Source organism: Stigmatopora nigra, chromosome 8 (genome assembly GCF_051989575.1).
Source record: "Stigmatopora nigra isolate UIUO_SnigA chromosome 8, RoL_Snig_1.1, whole genome shotgun sequence".
Taxonomy (NCBI): Eukaryota; Metazoa; Chordata; class Actinopteri; order Syngnathiformes; family Syngnathidae; genus Stigmatopora; species Stigmatopora nigra.
In genome coordinates this window covers 14,119,611-14,144,132 of record NC_135515.1, presented here as the reverse complement: position 1 = coordinate 14,144,132, position 24,522 = coordinate 14,119,611, and the positions used below count along the sequence as shown (strand labels likewise).

Sequence of the window (24,522 nt, the reverse complement as noted above, 5' to 3'; positions counted from 1 at the left end):
CTCTGTCGGGTACAGAAGATGAGGACTTGGACAGATTTTTAGATGTTTGACTGAAACTCTCGTCTCATCTTATTTTCTGAACCGCTTTATCCTCATTAGGGTCACGAGTGGTGCTGGAGCCTATTCCAGCTGACTCGGGTCTAGAGGCAGGGACACCCTGAATCGGTGCCCAGCCAATTGCAGGGCACTAGGAGACAGACAACCATGCACACTCACACCCATACCTAGGGGAAATTTGGAGTGTCCAATCAACCTACCATGCATGTTTTTGGAATATGGGAGGAAACGGAGTACCTGGAGGAAACCCACGCAGGACGGGGAAATCATGCAAACTCCACACAGGTGGACGTTGCTTGGATTTGAACCTTGGACCCAAAAACTGTGAGACCGACGGGCTAACCACTCTCCCCACCGGTGGGCCACATATTAATTTATTTATTGATTGATTTGTTTTTGTTATTTGTGCACTGCGTGGTGAAAGATTTTACGTTCATTATGCTATAATGACAATAAAAGCATTCAATTCAAATCAAATGATTTTCTTGTCAAATGTTGTTGGTGGAATTTATGGTCAGGTATGCCTTACAGTGTGAAAATAACAAAAATACAGTATGTATGGCACTATAATTTATTTTTGACATCCATTAGGTTTTTGCACACAACGTCATCATAATACTGGGTGATAACCAATATTATAAAAAACACTATCCAATGAGAAAATGAACACAAAAATCCCAATTAATGTTTAATTACTACACACAATTCAAAAAAATGTTTGGTGTTGGGAATCAAAAATTACCCTCTAAGAAGAGAGTGCACTTTTTAACTTTCCACTTACTTTTTCTGAGTACATTGAGGCTGGACTGATGGGATTTATGACCACCATGTTGGGTCCAGCGTATGAGTGGATGAGGTTTCCTCCATAGCGCTGCCTCAAGCAATGCATCACACTGGATTCATTTAGATAGAGGAGTGAAGCCAGGTCCTCTGACCGATCAAATGATGGAGGGTTGGCCTGAAAGAAAAAAAGTAAAGGTCAAATCAATGACTTACTTTTCTAAATAGGAACAGAGGATAAATTATAGTTACAATTACAGTGGTGCCTCATCTTACTAGTCTCTCTACATAAAAAGTATTCAGATTATGAAACGCCTCAATGGGAAAAATTTCGGTCTGCGCAAATTTCACTCCTTTTGGAGATGGCTTCAACATGGGATATTTCGGCAAATACAAACCAATAAACTTCTGCGAGTGTCCGGGTTTCTTATTAGAACATTTTGCACTTAACCCGAGCTGGCATATTGATAAAAATTACTAGTGCTGTGCACTTACTTCCTTTAGAACAACCGTAGAAATCATAGAATTTGTTTCAAAAAAAAGGCGAGTGGTTTAGTCAGGTTTACTAATAAAAATTTAAACGAAAATGTTATAGCGATAGAAGCTACCAATGCAATCGATTCTGAATCGATTGCCACGCTGAGGTCGCACAAGACGAGTCATTAGTCAGAACTTGTAACTCGGGTGATTCACAACGCACTCGTGATAATCTAATCTAAATAAAATGTGCCGAGGCCTTTTCGAGTGCTTGCGCCTTGTTGTTTTGATTTCTAGTGATGAGATTGTGAATGTGTTTTGCAAACTCAGCTGTCCCAATAGTTTTATCCCTCCCCCTTTAGAGTTGAGATGTCCATGTATTCAGGGCCTCCGAATTTGATAAAAAATAACAACAGAAAAGTACGGTCAGAATGACACTTGGGAATTGTGACAAGCAGTTCTCAGTGACCCTCCGACCTCCTTGCAAGTGAAAATTTAAAGAGTGCTTTCACTCTTTCTTTTTGCATGCTTTTGGGGATGCCTAAATGGCAAACCTGACATTTGTTTAAGTACAATGGATTGTTTTCCCTTATTTCGCTTTAAAATAAATAAAAGAAGATATTACAAGGTAGCTCATTTGTTCATAAAAATGGAAAGTATGAACACGCTGCGGGATCTTGTTGACAACAGTGCTTTATTTTTCAAGGTGCAGCGGCACCAGGTAGCTTTGAATCGCTATTAGTGTAGACCGGACATGGTGACATGTTGATTATTGGAAAACTGTGATGTAGGATCTCTCGAGCAGTGTGTTGACATCCTCTCATCATCCCATCTCACGGCCTCATCGATGGCATAAATGGCCTCCCAATGCTGGTCCATTCTTTTTTATTCTTAATGGTTACCACTCACTTGGTGTCCTTGGAAAATGATATTGTTCCTATTCTCCAAATGTCCGCTTCTTTCTTTGTATATAATGCACCGTAACTTTATTTAAGCCGCAATGTCGAGCAGAGCCTTTGGCAAATCAAGCAATGTAACTTTTTCATTCACTGTCATCATGTGTCTTTTTCCCCCTAGGCTCATTGGATGCCTTGGATGCCTCGGGACGTTTAGGAAGCTTTTTCAATAGGGATACAAAAGCCAAACAAAGCTGGAATAGGCTCACCGTAGTCTTCCTCCACAAATGATGCGCACGATGTGAAATTCACTCGCAACACAACAGGAAAAGGCAAAGTTATTCTTCTCGACTTTTTATATTATTTGGCCATTCTTCTTCTATTGTGAAATAACACTTCTTCAGCGCGGAATGCCACCCAATTAAGCGCCGAAGGAGCGGTGCCCTGACTTCTTCCATTTCTTATCTCATCTTCGCGTGCAAGTTTTAGCGTGTATTTTGACATTTTATGATTATTTTTAACTTAGCATAAATAACCGAGATGTACTAAAGCCGCCAAGTGGTGAATGATGACAGTAGCGTATATCTAGATAGGAAAACAAATCTGCGCTCATTCGCTCATTGTTATAGTATATTATGTCAATTTCAATGTGTATTTCGGTTAAGCCATTACTAACACAGTGGTACGTCTAGATACAAGCTTAATTCGTCCCAGGACTGAGCTATGTCGATATTCTCGTAACTCGAACAAACATTTCCCATTGAAATGAACTAAAAACAAATTAATTCGTTCAAACCCTCTGAAAAAATACCAAAAATAGTATATTGGATTGAATTTTTTTTTAATTTCTTCTAATTTGCCATCTATTAACTAGGTAAGACATAACTAGTGGTTTATTATTGCTGAAAAGTGTTTTATAGTACTAAAATTTTACAGATTTTGACAAACATGAAACACAACCTAAATAAATTTAAATGAACTTGGATTACGATGCAGACTGTTACGACTCCCCCAGGGGTAAGATATACCAGGATGTCGCAAGGTTCTCTGCTCCTCTTCCTCCTGTCTTGCTCTCTCTTCATGCCTTCTCTTCTCTTCCTCCATTGCCAATCGTTTCTGCTCCTTTTGGCTACCATGCTGGTTCCATGTCATACGTGGACTCCAGCAGGGTGTGGAGAAGGGAGTGTCGTCCATAGAACTGCTGCCATTTTGGAGCTTCTCGAGTTCTGCTTCCAGTCTTGTTAGTTCAATCTCCTTCTCTATTTTCTTGAGGGCTATCTGATGGGCAAGCTCCCTATCCCTAGCCTCATTTTGCATATGTAACATGTCTAGAGCAATGTGGGGATCTTCCCCAATAGATACAGCACCATATCCCTCTGGTTTTCCTTTTAAACCAGCCCTGGGATTTCTAACTAGAGCCTTTACACTAGAGGTGACACCATCCCTGCCTAACCCCCCCCCCCCCCCCCCCCCCGCCTGATTCCACAGAATCAACCAGAGACCGAGAGGAAACAACCGCAGATGCTCCCGCTGTGGCTCCTAAGTATTGCTCTGTTATTAATATATGGTTAACCTCCTGCTTCAAATCAGCTAGCCTGGTAGTCCTGGACAGAGTGAACCCTAGATGAGCGGCAAGACCTAAACGATCTCTCCTCTTACACTGGTCAATCTGATCTACAGTGCCAAGTTGAAAAAGGAACTCTTCCGCATCAAAGTCCATCCTGCTAGTTAGTTACAACACTACACTACACTGAATGATAGCTATTAAATGTGCCTACTTCAACACTGCTTGCCCAGCCTTCACCAGCCTACTGTACATGCAGTCCGCACCACCATTGACCAAACTGCTGCTGTGATAACAGATCTTAATGATCTCCCGGACGAGCCCCCACTTGTTACGACTCCCCCTGGGGTAAGATATACCAGGGAGTTGCAACTACCACAGCAGACAGGTTCGGTCAAGGATGAGTCCAGACAAACAATGCAAGTAGCCTTCAGTTATATTCTATTTACAACAAAGTCCATAAAAACTCAGACTGCGGGATAACATAGGGGAAGCACGAGATATTAAAGTGGCACCCTCAAATAAACACGGTAAAAAACCCTCCCAGACAGGTGTCCAAATGAACACCCACAAAATACAGGAAATAAGACCCAAGGGTGCCACTGTCAAACTGATGTAATAATGTCTAGACAGGGGAATAACTACGTGGCTAAATGCACAAACTATATGTATACCCCGGGGTGTCTAAACTTATCTCAAGTCCCCCCATGCAACCCAAAATCATTAACTTCGCCAACACACAAAATATAACAAGGAGTAACGTACTCACAAGCCTGCAAGTCAGCAGTTCAGCAAAAAAGGGCAGAACTGAAGAATGAAAAGGGTTTAAATAAAGGCAGGAAGTGAATCTTAATTGGAGGAGGGATGATGGGGAAGTAGTCACAGCTGTGTTGGCCTGGGCAGGGCTTTGTCACAGGGGTGGAGCCACAGCTCCAGGTACCTGTAGAGAAAAAGAAACCATACACCTCCTACATAGTGTGTGTCCAGGCTGCCAGCCGTAACACAGACACACTCAAAAATAAATTTAATCTAACCTTACACTTAATTTAATTCTAATTTTGTATTAAAGTTTGATACCTTTCTTGTCCCGATTTGTCACTATTTGCCCCGCTTCCAACCTGACTTTCACTATTAATGGGCTGTTTGCTTTTGTATTCCCTTCAAAATATTACAAAAGTGATGCACACAAATGTCCTCAAAATAGGATAACACGCGACCACTTGCCAACGAGAATTTATATTCTAATTCCTATTTAAAATGAGAAAGGTTGTGATAATAATAATTAATAAATAAAATTATTGTACGAAAATTCTAATATAATACTATTGCGCTTGAGGCTTATTTTTCTGTCGTGTAGCCATCGTCCAACACCCCTCTGCCCCCTGCTTTTGTTCAGTCCTAGCACCTGTTTAGGTGGATTGGTACGGTATACATTAGTGTAAATATACATAAAATGCATGACAAAAACTATTCAAGATGCCTATCATTCCTGATTAAGCAGAAGAGAACTGTAGAGAAAAAAGGAGGGAATTACTGTTCTCTCTGATGGCCCACCTTTTCGATATCGTCCTCATCCACATTAAGTATCGTTCCATCATGCTCTAGTTTGATTTTCAACTTGCCTTCATGCAAAGAGCCAGGATCTGTCTTTGCCACTGTTGCTGTATATAGATTAAAGAAAATTATAGTTAGAGATCAGCCAGCATTCATCAATGCTGATTGCATGAATATTGAAGCTCTCCCCAAAGATACCAAATAGAGTCAACAGGTTGCTGGATCATTCATTTGTTTCAAAACCCCCAAAAATTGTGTCAAGGCAGTGTGACATTGCAGGGTTGGCAGTGTGTCATAAAACCTCTCACCAATGTGGCTAAACAGTTAAAATATCTTCTTGTCACATTCAGGTTTATTGACCTACAAAAGCATGTGTTTATGTGGCTGAATATTTACATACACTCCGTCTCTTGCCAAAATGCAATTTAAATATAGTAAAAGGCCTGACATAAAAAGGGGTGCAAGAAAAGAGCACATACCAATAGAAACATATTTAGGAAGGCATTGTGCAAAACAATATTTGTTTGAGCCCTGAAAATGGGAGCTGCAAAGAGATCCGAACCACAGTTCAAACTGGACGCTATCTGCTACGTGGTGGAAAATGGAAATTGAGCTACACCGAGGCACCTCAACAAAAACAAGTTCATGGTTCACAAGTGGCTTGTGACCGATAGATGTCTGATGGCAAACATAAACTGGCAGGAAATGTTGGGTGAGTTACGGAACGATTTGGGTTGTGGAAGCCGACATTAACCTTGCATATTAAGACGCGGGCCGTAAATTAGCATCCCGGGGGCCACATTTGCCCCGCGGGCCGCGGGTTTGAGACCCTTGGTTTAAAGGTTTCCCCATGTGAACTTGGTCAGTAAAAATGACCATCACTACTACAAGTTTGTGAAATGTACAGACTTTGCGACATTCTATTTCAATTGCTGTGGCAGACCAGCTTACCAGGCTCATTATTGAGCATCCCATACTGATCCTCCATCATTCTATTTTGATGGGCCGGTATTCCAAAGTTCTGATATGTTGCCAGGCATAGAAAAAATCAGAGTTAACTGCGCAAAACGACGGACAATGCTATGTCTTGTATTTGATATAATACTTGACTGAAAAGGACAAATACTTAATTTATTTATATATTTATTTATATTTCAACACTGTCAATAAAAATAAAAATAAATCTGTGATTAACTAAATAGTTTTAGAAAAAATATGGGCAAAAAGTGTAATGAACAGAATTGGCCTTCAGTGTGGATATAGCCTAATCTGAAGGGCTATGTGTGTAAGTGCATGTTTGTGTAGTGTATGTCAGGCATTATTAACCCACCAAGGGAGAAGCCCTCCTTATGGATCAACCAGACTTTCTCAGAGCCGTACCAAGTCTGCTCTGCTGCTATCTGCTCCTCCGTCTTTACCTAAATGACCAAAAGACAAAGTGTGAACAAATAAGGATGAAGGAAACCAGACCACCGCGTCCCTCTGTCTTTGGGTAACACTTGGTAGTTAACGGTTTAATATCAGTTATTATTAAAGATTACATGCAGTGGATAAACAAATAAATGTACTAAAAGTAATCTATTTTGAAAACCCATCAGACACAACTCCATAAACTTAATAAAAATATTTGAAAAATGAGAAACAATGTCTTAAAGGAGACATACTGTTCAACCCATTTTTATGGTTGAAAATAATTCCAATATATCTTAAATTCCTTTTGGCCAACAAGATGTCAAAGTTTACATACGAGTTAAAATTCAGAAAGAATGTCATCATGTATTACAGTATAGAAAATAAAGTAACTTCTGTAGACTGACATGACTCACTGTTGTGTGTATATTTCTACTGTGTTTTCACGACTATACGGTGCACTTAAAAGTCTTAAATTTTCAATAGACAGGGCGCCTTAATCCAGTGCGCTTTAGATATGGACCAATACTAAAATTGTTATCACGATAAAATAAAATAAATCAGTCGACAGAGTTCAACATTCTCTACAGGTCTCGCAACTACGGTAAGCAGCCTGCGACTTCATTTTCCCGTGTGCGATTCATACTAGGATATGTAGTTCTTTTGTCAATACACCCAGTATAACGCCGAGCACACTAATTTGACAAAATAACTCCAGCCACTGGATTGGGGTGAACAGGATTCAAAGTTAGACTGTGAAATATGTACAGTCTTCCCTCGTTACTTCGCGGTTCAGCCACCGCGGAATCAGAGCTTCGTAGTTTTTTTGGGGGAAAAAAATACAATTACATTAGGACGACATATTTTACTTTTTTTTTGTTATAACATAAATTTTACTCTCTCTACCCGTATTCTATATGGTGTGCTGTATACAGGGGGGTAAAAAAAACAATTAAAAGAAAATACAAAAAGAATACATTTCTTTTTTTTAAATTGAATTCAAATTAAGCATTTTTGAAGGGGCATTCCTCCTTGGCGGAAATTCACTTATGGCGGGTGGTCCCGGTCGCCATCAACCGCGATAACCGAGGGAACACTGTATATGTACACGCACACGCACATGGCTACCGTCACTGTGGAGGTGTTCACAAAGCAGAAACCGTGGATGACCAGCCAGGTCCGATCACTCCTCTAGGCCTGAAATGCAGCCTTGTGATACGGTGACAGGGCATTCTACAGCGCAGCTCGCACCAATTTGAAGAGACATTAAGGCTGCCAAAGCATACTACAGGGGAAAAAGAAGGGTAACTTGACGACCCCTGTACAATGTGGCAGAGCATATGGAACCTCACCAACTGTGAGCGCCGAGCTGCCGCCAGCTGCGGACTCAGATACGGCGCTGGCAGAGGACCAAAAAACGTTTTTGCCCGCTTTGAGTCCCAAGGCCACCACCCGGTGACATCAATTCAACCTCGAGTAAATCCCACAAAAAGCTCGGAAAGCTCATTGTGGAGGTAGCGGATATGAGTATGTGTACACCGAGGAGTCAACCCCCGGAAGGCCACAGGACCAGACTGAATACCAGGCAAAGTACTTAAGGCCTGTGCTGACCAACTAGCACCAGTCTTCACGGGCATTTTCAACCTTTCACTAGAACAAACCTTTGCCTCAGCCTGTGTGAAAACGGCCACCATCATCCCAGTACACAAGAAGTCAGCTGCTACCAATTTGGGAAACTACCGCTCAGTAGTTCTCACACCAATTATCAGTACGTGCTCGGAAAAATTGGTACTGAAACACATCAAAGCCTGTCTTCCCCTCATCCACCACCCACATCAGTTTTCATATCGGCCGAACAGATCCGCCGCAGATGCAATAACCACCGCCTTACACGCTGCACTGAGCCACCTTGAGAAAAGAGGGAGTCAGAATGCTTTTCATCGACTACAGCTCAGCCTTTATAAGACCCATGTTGGCTAACCTGGGGCTCCCACCTTCCACATACTCCTGGATTGAGGACTTTTAAATCAATCGACCCCAGTATGGGAAGCTGGGTCGCCACCTTCCATCTGCCCGAATGCTCAGCACCGGCTCGCCCCAAGGCTGTGTACTGGGTCTACTACTATACTAGAAAGGGAGAAGGGAAAATCTTAAGAAAAATCATTGCACGTAGGGGGGTCTCATTGAACAGGATTGGAAGTGGCAACCGTCTCTTGAAGCAGGGGCAAGAATCCCTCGCCACTTGGTGTGAATTGATTGACTCCCTGATCCGGGAAAGTCATGTTAGACACTCTAGAGCAGGGGTGGGCAAACTTTTCGGCATTTGACAGATGGGCCAGGTCAGCACAATATATGATACATATTAAAAGACTGCATCCGTTAACAGTACATATGAAACATAAACAGAAAAAAAGTAAAAGAAAAATTTTTTTAAAAAAACATTATTTTGACAACGTCGGCGGGCCGGATTAAAAGCCCTCGTGTGCTGGATGTGGCCCGCGGGCCGTAGTTTACCCATGTCTGCTCTAGAGTGTAAAACACACTAAAAACAGGAAAATCAAAAAGGCAAAAAATGTGGATGAAAATAAACTTAAACAGAAGTTATTGTGCAAAGATTGGAAATTCGAACCAATGCGCCTCGAAAATAAAATACCTAAACTTATGTATAAATAAATATGACTTTGCTGGTGAGCTTAATATTCAGAAACTAATAAGCCTGCAAGATAAATATAAATATAAATATAAATATATATATAAATATATATATATATATATATATATATATATATATATATATATATATATATATATATATATATATATATATATATATATATATATATATATATATATATATATATATATACATATACATATACATATACATATACATATACATATACATATACATATACATATACATATATACAAATATACATATATATATATATATATACATATATATATATATACATATATACATATATACATATATATATATATATATATATATATATATATATATATATATATATATATATATATATATATATATATATATATATATATATATATATATATATATATATATATATATATATATATATATATATATATATATATATAAAAGAGACAGAAATAAAATGGATAGAGATGTATACAAAGATAAAGAGTTTTGGCTGTTAGTGGCACGGAAGCGGACTGAAGGAAAGAATAGAGAGGCTTGCAGAGAGACTGTGTTAACAAGCAGGGCGAGGCAGTGCTTTTCCAAAGGAAAGAAGGCAAAATGGGCTTGGTAGGAAGAAAAAAGGAAATTAAAATGGAAACAATTGATTATTGTCCACATGAAAATGTGTCACATACTCAGAGGCTACATCCGGTATTGCAGAATTTCTGTTCTTGCCCAAGATTGCAATTGCTGCCTCCGGGGCCACCTCCTTTCTATCAGAGTGATCGCCTGACTAAACCAGTGGTAAAAACATGGGAGAAGGTGCTCTATGCAATTCCTAAACTGCCAGAATTAAATGATAGTTTTAAGGGCCGATATTCCATGATTGAAGTTGCAAATCCGGACAAAGAAAATGTCAGCGACACTACTATATTGAGCATAGAACTTGGACACGGGATGATGTGGAAAAAAAAGCTGTGGAAGGGATAATGTCTCATAAAAGTAGATTTAGCGGAATTTGTTCAGGGGATGGAGGATGTGAGAAAATATTTTCATCTAAACGGAGTAAAAACCCAATAAATTTGGTTGGTGGCATTGAAAGGTAACTTGCCAATGTGAGAGGTGATTGGGATCCTAAAGAAAATGAGGAGGCACTAGACTAGAGCAAGTCTATAGACTCAGAATGACAGCGTGCTTTAGAGCAAAGCGGCATTCCCGAAGATAATTCTGCATTGGGTGTATATTTGGAGCTATTGAAAAATGCTCTTTAGGCCCATTCAAATAATGCTATTAGACATTGAATAGATGAGCATTGGATCGACAAGCCTACAGGGACGCATGAACAATGTATCAACAAAGCGTTACATGCAGTAAGAGTTGTAATTCAAACTCTTGTACTCAGATAGTGTTTCTATAGTGGCAGCAGGAGTAAAACTGACTGAGAAACTGAAACCATTATACTATGAAGGGAATGTTCCACACATATCACTGATGAAAAAATACAACGGAGAGTAGACAAAAATGGGTGAATTTGTACAGGCATCCCAGGGAACTACTGACTGGGAGGAAATACAGTGAGACGACTAAAACATTTTGTAAACCAATGTTTCTCACTGCGCAGGTGCAATGGGAATTCATTTCCACTGACTGGAAGATTCTAAGAAGACATTTTATAAGTGTTAGAATGAAAAACAGCCTCATGTCTTGGCCACCTGGCTTTCTCGAATCTTGAAATTTTTTTCGTGTCTAGAGCTAATTATTTGCTCGAAACTTTACTCGTATCTAGGGATAATTATTTGCTCGAAATTCTACTTGTATCTAGAGATAATTATTTGCTCGAAATTTTACTCGAATCTCGAAATGCTCGTTTGTCGAGGTACTCAATTGTCGAGGTGCGCGTATGTCGGAGTGCTCGCATGTCGGGGTGCTCGCATGTCGGGGTGCTCGCATGTCGGGGTGCTGGCATGTCGGGGTGCTGGCATGTCGGGGGGCTGGCATGTCGGGGGGCTGGCATGTCGGGGGGCTGGCATGTCGGGGGGCTGGCATGTCGGGGTGCTGGCATGTCGGGGTGCTGGCATGTCGGGGTGCTGGCATGTCGGGGTGCTGGCATGTCGGGGTGCTGGCATGTCGGGGTGCTGGCATGTCGGGGTGCTGGCATGTCGGGGTGCTGGCATGTCGGGGTGCTGGCATGTCGGGGTGCTGGCATGTCGGGGTGCTGGCATGTCGGGGTGCTGGCATGTCGGGGTGCTGGCATGTCGGGGTGCTGGCATGTCGGGGTGCTGGCATGTCGGGGTGCTGGCATGTCGGGGTGCTGGCATGTCGGGGTGCTGGCATGTCGGGGTGCTGGCATGTCGGGGTGCTGGCATGTCGGGGTGCTGGCATGTCGGGGTGCTGGCATGTCGGGGTGCTGGCATGTCGGGGTGCTGGCATGTCGGGGTGCTCGCATGTCGGCGTGCTCGCATGTCGGGGTGCTCGCATGTCGGGGTGCTCGCATGTCGGGGTGCTCGCATGTCGGGGTGCTCGCATGTCGGGGTGCTCGCATGTCGGGGTGCTCGCATGTCGAGGTGCTCACATGTCGAGGTGCTCGCATGTCGAGGTGCTCGCATGTCGAGGTGCTCGCATGTCGAGGTGCTCGCATGTCGAGGTGCTCGCATGTCGAGGTGCTCGCATGTCGAGGTGCTCGCATGTCGAAGTGCACGCATGTCGAGGTACTCGCATGTCGAGGTACCACTGTACCACGAAACATTGAAAGAATTTTGATATTTTGACATTGGAAGCAATATGGCTGCCACAGCATTTTAAACTTCTGGTAAGAAAATTATAATTTCTTTAATCAGAATGCATCAGGTGTCAGGAGTGGCTTGATTGCCCCTCCTGGCATGTTGTCATGATTGTTATCAGCCGTGGCTAATTAGGCGCTTACGTTTTTTTGTCTATTTAAGCATTATGGTTTTTGTTGAATGTTTGTCGGATCGTCTGGTTTCATTCCGTGTTTCCACGTTTGTCATGCCGTTCACTTGACGCCACGCCACGCTGCACGTTTCTTTTTTGTAGTAGTAAGCGATCAAGCCAAGTTGTTTATGTTATGTTTTTCCTGTTTATTAAACCAAGCAACAAGATCAACATATCTGCCTCGCCTTTTCCATTTGCTTCGGCGACTCCGCACCCGGGTTCACCTTCCCCCCGATCGCGTCGAACTACGCGACGAGATCGTAACAGCACGATCCGACCATCATGGACCCAGCGGAGCGCCACCCACGCTCGCGCTGACGCGCTCGGCGACGCCAACCATCCACCTCGAAGACACCGGACTGCTTGGAGTGTATAAGAAACCCCTCAGAATCGTTTAGGAGTTTTGTAATGAACACACCGTGGTGTGGGGCTCTCAGGCACATCATTGCTGGAGATGAGTCTCAGCTGGTAGGAGAGTTAGATCCGCAGCTTACTCCTACGCCCCACCACTGCTATGCACGTCGCACTGGGAAGCCCAAACAGTTTAATCATGATGCCCAGGTGCGTACAACCACCAGAAATCGCCCAAGTTATCTTATGCATTTGACCAGCGGAATTGGTTCACCATGGAGGGAGCCTGAAGATTCTGGTGAGGAGGACGTCGTTGAGGAAATTGATTTTTTCGCTGGTGTTTCGGAATCCGATAGTGAATTCTTCGACCAATTCGGACCCCGAGACCTTCAACTGGAGGAGGATTACCCCAATTTGTTGTCCGACAATTCCTACTCCAAATACCCGACCAGCAATTACAGAGTGGGCTGACCACCTATTATGGGCCACCCCGTGATGGCGGGGGTGCTATGCAATCCTCCCAGAGGAGGCGCCGAGCGCCACGCCGTAGAGCGAAGCGAAAGGAGTGCCTGGACACACTAACCACTGTTCAAGTTACGCGCCCGACCTCTTCAGTCCAAGCTCTTCTCCCGACCACATCTGTCCAACCTCCTCAGTCGACCTCGTCCGTCCAAGCTCCTCACCCGACCTCGACCACGCCTTTCCAAGTTACTCGGCCGATCACGCTGTACCAATATCTCCTAGAAACTATGCCGACCTCACCGTTCCAAGTGGCCGAAATTACTCGGCCGACCACGCCTTTTCAAGTGCCCGAAGTGACTCGGCCGACCACGTCTTTCCAAGTAGCCGAAGTTACTCGGCCAACCACGCCTGTCCAAGTGGCCGAAGTTACTCGGCCAACCACGCCTGTCCAAGTGGCCGAAGTTACTCGGCCAACCACGCCTGTCCAAGTGGCCGAAGTTACTCGGCCGACCACGCCGTTTCAAGTGCCCCAAGCTCCTGTGCCAAGGCCACGCAAAGTACTCCCGTTGCCACTGGGGTCGCCAGTCGCACCCGTACCGGAGCCACGGACCAGGTTTCCGGTGACAGACGGCCATTCTAGCCCCGCTCAGTCAAGCACCGCTCAGTCAAGCACCGCTCAGTCAAGCACCGCTCTCCCAAGCACCGCTCTCCCAAGCACCGCTCTCCCAAGCACCGCTCTCCCAAGCACCGCTCTCCCAAGCACCGCTCTCCCAAGCACCGCTCTCCCAAGCACCGCTCTCCCAAGCACCGCTCTCCCAAGCACTGCTCTCCCAAGCACCGCTCTCCCAAGCACCGCTCTCCCAAGCACCGCTCTCCCAAGCACCGCTCTCCCAAGCACCGCTCTCCCAAGCACCGCTCTCCCAAGCACCGCTCTCCCAAGCACCGCTCTCCCAAGCACCGCTCTCCCAAGCACCGCTCTCCCAAGCACCGCCCTCCCAAGCACCGCCCTCCCAAGCACCGCTCTCCCAAGCACCGCTCTCCCAAACACCGCTCTCCCAAGCACCGCTCTCCCAAGCACCGCTCTCCCAAGCACCGCTCTCCCATGCACCGCTCTCCCAAGCACCGCTCTCCCAAGCACCGCTCTCCCAAGCACCGCTCTCCCAAGCACCGCTCTCCCAAGCACCGCTCTCCCAAGCACCGCTCTCCCAAGCACCGCTCTCCCAAGCACCGCTCTCCCAAGCACCGCTCTCCCAAGCACCGCTCTCCCAAGCACCGCTCTCCCAAGCACCGCTCTCCCAAGCACCGCTCTCCCAAGCACCGCTCTCCCAAGCACCGCTCTCCCAAGCACCGCTCTCCCAAGCACCGCTCTTCCAAGCACCGCTCTCCCAAACACCGCTCTCCCAAGCACCGCTCTCCCAAGCACCGCTCTCCCATGCACCGCTCTCCCAAGCACCGCTCTCCCAAGCACCGCTCTCCCAAGCACCGCTCTCCCAAGCACCGCTCTCCCAAGCACCGCTCTCCCAAGCACCGCTCTGTCCAGCGCCTGCCCGCCAGAAGTGGCGACGATGCTCCGGCGCCCCTGGAAGACGGGGCCGGCGACTTCGAGAGTGGCAATGCGCCGGTGCCATTGGAAGAAGGGGCCGGCGACGTCGAGAGTGGCAATGCGCCAGTGCCCCTGGAAGACGGGGCTGGCGACGTCGAGAGTGGCAATTCGCCGGTGCCCCTGGAAAAAGAGGCCGGTGACGTCGAGAGGGGCAATGCGCCAGTGCCCCTGGAGGACGGGGCTGGCGACGTCGAGAGTGGCAATTCGCCGGTGCCCCTGGAAGAAGGGGCCGGTGACGTCGAGAGTGGCAATGCGCCAGTGCCCCTGGGGGACGGGGCTGGTGACGTCGAGAGTGGCAATTCGCCGGTGCCCCTGGAAGAAGGGGCCGGTGACGTCGAGACTGGCAATGCGCCAGTGCCGCTGGGGGACGGGGCCGGTGACGTCGAGAGGGGCAATGCGCCAGTGCCCCTGGAGGACGGGGCTGGCAACGTCGAGAGTGGCAATTCGTCGGTACCCCTGGAAGAAGGGGGCGGTGACGTCGAGAGTGGCAATGCGCCAGTGCCGCTGGAGGACGGGACCGGTGACGTCGAGAGGGGCAATGCGCCAGTGCCCCTGGAGGACGGGACTGGCGACGTCGAGAGTGGCAATTCGCCGGTGCCCCTGGAAGAAGGGGGCGGTGACGTCGAGAGTGGCAATGCGCCAGTGCCCCTGGAGGACAGGGCTGGCGACGTCGAGAGTGGCAATTCGCCGGTGCCCCTGGAAGAAGGGGCCGGTGACGTCGAGAGTGGCAATGCGCCTGTGCCGCTGGAGGACGGGGCCGGTGACATCGAGAGGGGCAATGCGCCAGTGCCCCTGGAGGACGGGGCTGGCGACGTCGAGAGTGGCAATTCGCCGGCGCCCCTGGAAGAAGGGGGCGGTGACGTCGAGAGTGGCAATGCGCCAGTTCCGCTGGATGACGGGGCCGGTGACGTCGAGACACGGACGCCCGCCGGAACGACCACTGCCTCGTCACGTTCTTGGCCGGCACGGACGCCCGCCGGATCGACCTCTCCTTCGTCTGTTCATGGGTTGGTGTGGAAGACCCCCGGACATTGGAAGCAATATGGCTGCCACAGCATTTTAAACTTCTGGTAAGAAAATTTGAATTTCTTTAATCAGATGCATCAGGTTTTCATCATGACATTTCTTTTGTCAAATTGAATAATTTGATATTTTACATTTATAAACTACTAACTTCCTGATTATATTCACCCTAATGTGCTTTTGATTCACACAGTATCTCAGGAATACCACTTGTGATGATTTTTCTTAAGATTTTCCATTCAAAGTAACACATTTATACTCCCTATTAAGTCCATGAATATGGTGGTGAAAATTGGGAGTCAGGGGGCGGCTTATACGCGAGAATTCTAAAATTCAAAAATTTCAAGGGAACTTTCAGGGTGTGGCTTATACGCGCGGACGGCTTATATGCAAGAAAATATGGTATTCGTATTTTTAAGTGTTCAACGGAAGAGTGCGTTCGTCGCGAACTGCCAGCGTTACACTCGATAGTTAAAATGGGCTGCTTCTTAACCTAACCCTTCTTCCTTATATATGTGGCACTAGTATGTTTTCCCGTTTTGTATTGTTTACAATTGTTGTGAACGAGCGAGTTTCCATATTTGAAGTATCACCTTTCAACCACAAATATTCACTTTGGAGAATACTACCTTTAGTTTATAGCAGAGCAATAACGATAATTATCGTGAAACAATTTTTGTCAACATCAATATTGAATATTCGATGATTTCAAACTGTAATTAAACCACCCAACCACCACAGAGGGCACGGTTTCGAGATGAACGCTAGTTCCAGACAAAGCCTCGAGAGGATGAAGAAGAAATGTGTTTTTAGTGTGTTAGAAATAAGAGGCACGGAAACACGGTGCATGATCACAAAAGGACAATAACAGGAAGTAGGGGGGAGTTATCTTTTCTTTATTGCACAACACAACAACAAAACTACTTTTAAAATCATATTACATTTTCTCATTTCTTATAAAGTAAGGTAACACACTATATTTATTTGCATATAGGCCGCACCCGTCAAATAGTTGAATTTTACAATTTTTCGCATATATTCATTGCTTTAATAGGGAGTACAAATGTTACTTTGAAGGGAAAATCTAAATAAAAATCATCGCACATGGTGTTTCTGAGATCATTTATGAATTAAAAGCACATTATTAGGAAGTTATTATGCCTGTTTTTGAAAATGCAAAATATCAAATTGTATTCCATATGAATAAATAAGTCTATCTTGATGAGGACCTGATGCTTTTTAATGACAAAAATTACTCTAGTCGCCACTTTCAAACAAGAGATAAAATGAAAATAAAAATGGAATTTTGTTTGATTTAACCTTCAAATTCATTTTCATCGTCATTGTCTCATTCACCAAACAATTCAATCAAATTTTAGGGAGTACTGAATGTTATCATCACCCCATCTTGCTTTGTCATGATCATCTACTTCTGTATCTGTTTTTGTATCTTCTTCTGCTGTGTTTGTATCTTCTGTGTCTTCCCCAGTGTATTTTCCTTCAATGTCCTTCTACAGAATATCATCCTCAGTGCCATCCATTTGATTGCTTATGCAGCATTTTAAGAATTACTTTTTGATGCAGGATCTGCCTCCCAGGCCTCTTTCACCCACTCTACCACAGTGGGTAAAGGGTTCACGTTTGCAATCCCCTTTAGCAGTCAGTTTCCCCTCTCCTATGCACTGTGGTATTTCTAGGCATATCAAAACACATAGGCGTTTCATCCATGTTACCATTTCTGGAGAGGGGATAATCAACAAGCTTGCGGTTGCTATTGATAATTTTTTCAAAGTCTGGAGATCATTTATTTTTTTAAATCTGCTGCACCATCCCTGTGAAGCTCTAATATATGACGTCATTGGATAATTGCCAGACTTGGTAAACTTTATAGCTTAAAAGCGGATGGCTAAACTGGAAACTTGGTCAGCTCTCTGCCTCAACTCATTGAACCACTCAAAGAGAGCTTCTTCCATCTCTGGATTTTGGCGAGTTTATGGTCCCACCTTGGCCTATTTTTTAATTTTGCATAGAATGAAGTGTTGAATCATTTCTCCGTCTTCTAACATTAATTTCATCAACTCCAAAGTGTCTTGCTGCTTCATATGTGTTGCCATTTTTTTCTGCATACCTTAAAATGTGCAGCTTGAAATCATTTCTGGAAGACATTTCTTTGTCTTTTTTTCCAACTGTGATTATTATGCAACTTTTGTTTCCGTGTTCCCGAAGGCGTAGATAAATTCAAAAGAAAATTCACATGAGCGGTCTATACAGGAGGTGTGTCCATACCGGTCTACTTTTCACTAGCTCTGTGAATAGGTCCAATAATAGCGTGAGATACATACACATTACGCAGGGATCAAGGCTGATATTTTAGCGATCGACCTCAGGACCTTCAATCTTCCGTCACACTACTATTGAGATGTGCCGACAATGTAAACGAGCACATTTATCAAGGCTACTCGCATCTGTCCAGTCTGACTACGTTTATAACTGTGGTGGGATGGCGACGGCATATATGTGAGTAAATACCGTAGTTACTTATATATTTCAATAAGGAGGAAAGGTATTTACTTATTCACAGAAGTTTTAACTTTCAAATTTGAAACAAAAAGAGTTATTGTGCTAAATATCGATAGACTGATCTTTTTGTTTTTATTGTGAGAACAATTTTTGTCATATAGACCAGCTCTAGTTTATGGCAAGGTAAAAATGGCCGCTAGTACATTGTCTTTTATCATTAGCTTCAATGTAGCAATCCTAATGCTCCACAATGTGTAAAGTGGATGTGTTTTTTATTTATTTTGTATGCCTGAATGTGGGCGGCCCAGCAGATAAGTGGTTTGCGTGTCTACCTCACAGTTCTGAGGTACTGGGTTAAAATCCAGGTCGGTCCACCTGTGTGGAGTTTGCATGTTCTCCCCAGGCTTGCGTGGGTTTCCTCCGGGTACTCCGGGTTTCTCCTACATTCCAAAGACATGCATGGTAGGCTGGTTGGACACTTTTAATTGCCCATAGGTATGAGTGTGAGCATGAAAGGTTCTCTGCGTCCTTGTGCCCTGCGATCAGCTGGCCACCGATTCAGGGTATCCCCCACCTCGTACCCGAAAGTCTGCTGGGATAGGCTTCAGCACCCCCCGGAACCTTTGTGACGATAAAGCGGTTCAGCAAATGAATGAATGACCTAATGTTAGTTCTACAATGTTTTGATGACCAATAAACATGTGAACAGAACTCAAGTCTCATATGCATACCTGAGCACACTGCAAAAAAATTGTATCGGTGGAAAAAAAAATTAAGAAAATATCTGCTTTCTTACCTCCTTTCGAAGGTCCTCTGTATTTCTTAGCCAGCAGCGACTTAGCTCACTTAGCTCCAGTATTGGCTGTACTTTCAGCTGTACGGTATCACCAGACTGGCGGATCATCTCAACTATTTCATCCCGGTTTTTGTTCTCTATATTACGTCCGTTTATTTCCACCAGTCTGTCTCCTGGCACCAAACCAAGTGTCACATCCTTTGTGCCTGCACCAGGTTCAGCAAAGTGAACGACGCGCCTATAGACTCCTCTGTCTGCGCTACGATCCAGCATGGTGGTGCGACGCAACGAAAATCCAAAATCGCCCGTGTTACGACGTTGAAGTACTAGCTCACGTGTCTCAGGTGGAGTTGGTGCAACAACATCTGGCAGATGTAGTTGAGCAGGGAATGTCTTGTCAACAAGTTCAGGGATAGAGAACTGTTTCATACATGGTTTTGCCGTCTGTTGGCTAAGGCTGTGTTTGCGTAGCATGTTGAAAACTTTGCACTCCAATTGAGAATCAGAGTTCTGAGGTGTAGAAGCTTCTGAAGAGCTTTCATTTTTGCTTCTTTGGGAAAATGAAAAGCGTTTCATCATTTGACCCATCTGCGAAGAGTTCTGCTTAGCTAGCGAGCCGAAGTGAGCTACATGATCGCGAACAGAATTGCGGTGCTCCTGACCTCCTCCGCCATCACACTTCAGGTCATCAGTAGAACTAGCACCACTCAAGTGCTCATCCAGAACCATACTACTTCTGTTGCTCAATCCATCTGATTCAATGTCAGTCAGAGTGAGCTCTGAGCTGCAGGCAACTTTAATAGGAATTGGGTTAGAGATTTCAATCTTGTTCTTGGATTCACGCTTGGTCTCCCTTTTTAAGTTGAAGAAACCTCGCCGCATGCTCATCTCCTCCAGGCTCCGTAGCTCTGCTGCAGACATCCTCTCCTTTTTGTCTTTCTTCTCCTTCCTACCTGATTCTCTCTCCTTGTCCTTTTTCATCAGATTGAACATTTTGATAAAATGTACTCCAAGTCACCCGCCAATGGGGCTGTTTATTTTTCAATGAGGACTTCACTATTAGATATGATTTTGCAGCTGGGACAAGTTTTCTACAGATAAACAGAGAAAAGCATGACAATATTGTGAGTGTTCATTGTAAGAATGAATTGAATGCCTTCATAGTCATTACAGTAATTCCTTGAATATCGCAGATATTGTAGACCAGACAGGTGTGAGCCATATTTTCACACCTATAAAACGCACCTTGAGATAGGGCACAGTCTCATTTGTGGGTATTTTTTTTTTGTCAATACATTGGACGCCTATCCAATAAGGCACTAGCATGACACCAGGCTAGCGTATAGTATGCTATCTGCTAGCGTACGTATGTTATACTATCCGCTAAAACCTATGTTATCCTCGCCGCTAATGTTCCAATGGTATGCTAGCCGCTAGTGTTCCAATGGTATGCTAGCCGCTAGTGTTCCAATGGTATGCTAGCCGCTAGCATATCAATGTTATGCTAACCGCTAGCGTACTAATGTTATGCTAGCCGCTAGTGTATGTTATGCTAGCCACTAGTGTATGTTATGCTAGCCGCTAGTGTATGTTATGCTAGCCGCTAGTGTATGTTATGCTAGCCGCTAGTGTATGTTATGCTAGCCGCTAGTGTATGTTATGCTAGCCGCTAGTGTATGTTATGCTATCTGCTAATGTATGTTCGGCTTGGCACTAGCTTTATTGAGATCAAATGTACACTGATAGATATAAAGAGTTCAGCGTTTAACATGGTAGGCTCCACTCTCAGTCATAGTTGTGTATTCCGTGCTGGCCGACACTTGATCCCGTCATCCACAATCTATTGTAACTCCCGACATGCATCACTTCTAAGCCTTTTATTTTCTTCGCTATTATATCGCCATTGAAAATTCATTCCAAATTATCACGTAACTTGTGCAACACTGCCTGCCCGAACTACAATGTTAGCAATCCGTTAGCAAAGCTGTTAAATTGTGTTTGATCCATGGCTTCAGTCCATTTTCCAAGCGTTCACACCCCTCATTGTTTTCATTCACGCCAGGCATTTCCTTTGTATAGCTCTCATATGCTGTTTCTTTGTGTATTTAGAGTGTTTTTGAGGATTAAAAGCGATGCAAACACACATAAGTTAAATGCTTTACCACTTCCCTGGGATGTTTTGAATGGATTTACTGTCATGCTTGTGATTCGTGGGGAGGCTCTTTCTAGGGTGAACTTCCGCTGGGTTGATTGCAATAAGTAGAGTGCCAGCAAAAAATAAAACAAGTCACTCAAGCGGTCAGGCCCATACAAAAATTGAGTTTATGCACAGACAAAACACACCGACCGTTTGGGCGCATCGACCATTTTAGAGAATGTATGTGTAATTGTGAGTATATATGTGTATAAATGTGTGTATAAATGTGTACGTGTAAATATGTGTATGTGCATAAATGCTTAAATGTGTATATAAGTGTATACGTGTATAAATGTGTATATGTGTATATGTGTATAAATGTGTGTGTATAATGCATGTATGTGTATATATGTGTATATACGTAAATATGTGTATAAATCTGTATAAATGTGTGTGTATAAATGTGAATAAATTTGTATAAATGTATGTATGGGCTTTATCCTCATTAGGGTGGCATGGGGTTCTGGAGCCTATCCCAGCTGACTGCGGGCCAGAGGCGGGGGTGACACCCTGAATTGGTGGCAAGCCAATCGCTGGGTACAAGGAGACAGACAACCAGGCACACTCACACTCATATCTAGGGGCAATTTAGAGTGTCCAATCGGCCGACCATGCATGCTTTTGAAATGTGGTAGGAAAACCGGAGTAGCCGGAGGAAACCCACGCAGGCCTAGGGAGAACATGCAAACTCCACAAAGATGGACATGACCTGGATTTGAAACCAGGACCCCAAAGCTGTGAGGTCGACGAGCTTCGCAGCATACATTTTCTGATTTTAAAAAAAGTGATTGATTGTGACTATTCAAATATTAGTGAGGGTATGTAAAGGAGCATTCTTTTAATTTATATTTTTCTCCACCCAAAGAAACAATGCATAATACAGGGCATGAGCCTTTAATAAGCACATTAAACCCAGCGCCTGCGGTTTGTTAAGTCCTCGCATATTTAGCTACTTAGTAAACTGTAGACAAAAAGGATGCCAACAACTGGCACACGCAAGCAAAAAAAGTGAGATTATTTTTTGTTTTATAAAGGCGACTCTGTTTGTAATGCTAACTATGGGACAAAAACAATGACAGCGCTAGAAGTGTAGCTTTTCGGCTACACCAGCTAGGTGAGCTACTTTTAGGTGGGGAGGTTTTCTGGATGAAAATATAAATGCTGTATGTCACTCTTCCAATATCATTGCAATCCAAATAGGTCCACAATCCAATGCCAGTGAGCATTTTAGTTTAAATTTGGTTAAACTTTAAATGTATAAATCCAATTGCCTGGAATCACAGTGGATCTAAATCTATGTCTTGGTTACTTTCCTCTTAATTTAAATGGGAATTCTGGAACGCACTGAAATGTAGTTACGATAATCCAACACATGTCAATCCACACCGCTGGGCATTATGCGCAATTCGTAATTGTGAAAAAAGGATACTCACTGTTTTCTTGAGCAAACTGAACCACAATTGTAGCACGTTCCAGGGCGCAGCTGCGAAGGCAGCCTGGCTTGGAGCCATCGAGTGCAATAAGGAAAAAAAGAAAAAGAAAAAAACAGTGGCAGCCACAACACAGTTTCGCCCGGCAGAAGAGCGACACGTTCTGGACTTTTCTGAAAATAACACTCATTTTTAGACTAAATTCAAATGTGTTCCGAAAACTAACTAGGATTCCTTGTCTAAGTCTAAATATATGAATATATAAATGTATGAGCGTATGAGCCTATGAGCGTATGAGCGTATGAGCGTACGAGCGTATGAGATGTATGAACGTATGAGCTGAAGAATATGACATATTTTACTCATTCATGTTATTGTAGCTGTTTCATTTTGATATTACTACCGTAGGATTAAATTCTTGTTCTTAACTCGATTACAATGAACAAAAGGCTCTGTCTGAGATTTTTCTTTTGAGGTTGAATTCACGCTGATAAGAAGACAGATGGTGGGGACTTCAATGGACAGAGAAGACAAGGAGCAGGACAGATGGTCTGGACTTCAAAGGACAAGCAGAGACAGAGGTCTGGATGGTGTGGATTCCAGGATCGAGAGTGTGAAGTCCGAGGATAATACCCCTCCTGACAGTCGTGGACCAGTCCGCATCTCATCGTAGGCCCTAATGGTCCACCACTGCTGTCCACTAATAAAGTGTTTAGTGGCACGTCGGGCAAAATACAAAACGACCTGATCACTGCTATTGCTGAAGTGATGGAGGAAGAGATCGGAAAGGGAAATTAAAAACGTATTGTTTGTCTCTGTAATGGTGGATGTGTCGAAAGAGGCGAGTAATGCAGCACAGCTCACATGGGTTCTGCCGTAATGTCACGGGCAAAGGTGTCAAGGAGCGGTTCGTCAGATTCGAAAATATAAGCAGTGGGAAGTGAGCAAGACCAAAAAAAATTTCTTCGGCAATTACCCTTCTACGCTCAACAAACCTTCCATATCCTTCAAATTGGGACAGAAACCATTCCTCTCCACCCATCGCGGCAGACACAGGCTACCCCCCACACTACGCATCCGCACATACCCCACATCCGGTAACCCTCCGATCTCCATTCTGCAGTCTGGCAACAAACCCAAACCATTTTGGCCGTCAAAGTACGGGGTCGGAGGACACTTTACTTTTACGTCAGCCGTAGATTGCATTATTTATTGAATTTATTTATTTCTATGAGCGTAGCACTAACCGAGACACTGGAAGGATTCGATTGTCTCCCTTGTCGCTTTCTGACCCATATTAATCGCTTACTTAATGGTTTAAACAACAATTCTATTCTAAATTTACAGAAATTGATCTCTACTTCATGATTCATCCAATACATCTGAATACACCAAGACCAAAAGTCCCTGACTTTGTCTTAGGAGAGTCCTTGACTCTTAACAGACCAAGACTATAAGTCCCTGACTTATTCTTGTTCTACTTACGTTGGTCCCTGACCAAAAACTATAATGTTTACACACGTTGGTCCCAGACCAAAAACTCTTATGTTCACCATGAGTGGGTCCCAGACCACAAACTGGTAATACCACCGCAGTGATAATACTCATTCAAATTATCACACTTCACGGAGACATAAATCAAAGGGTGAACTCGCGATCTTTCTCGTTCCGAACCTGCCCTAGTTCGGGGACCCTTTACCAGATTACCGGAGCGGCGAGGAAACGTCCCCCGGGTTGACCCTTTCAATGGAGGATGCTGTCGTCGTGCTCCGTCATCGCTCC

General features: G+C 44.2%; 1 protein-coding gene across 3 annotated transcripts in view; it reads right to left on the bottom strand.

The window, feature by feature from the left end:
* The window catches only part of myo18ab (myosin XVIIIA b), a 154,347-nt gene extending 131,470 nt beyond the window's left edge, over positions 1 to 22,877 (bottom strand). For 2 of the 3 annotated variants that reach the window (XM_077722067.1, XM_077722068.1), the window contains exons 1-5: positions 22,744 to 22,877; positions 19,114 to 20,204; positions 6,659 to 6,746; positions 5,329 to 5,435; positions 839 to 1,015 (exon numbers count right to left, since the gene is read on the bottom strand). In XM_077722067.1, coding sequence (XP_077578193.1) covers positions 839 to 1,015; positions 5,329 to 5,435; positions 6,659 to 6,746; positions 19,114 to 20,106 — 1,365 coding nt within the window. In that variant the 5' untranslated portion in view covers positions 20,107 to 20,204; positions 22,744 to 22,877. The remainder of the gene's footprint in view (positions 1 to 838; positions 1,016 to 5,328; positions 5,436 to 6,658; positions 6,747 to 19,113; positions 20,205 to 22,743) is intronic. The other variant, XM_077722070.1, reaches the window with a different exon arrangement.
* Between the last annotated feature and the right edge of the window lie 1,645 nt (positions 22,878 to 24,522).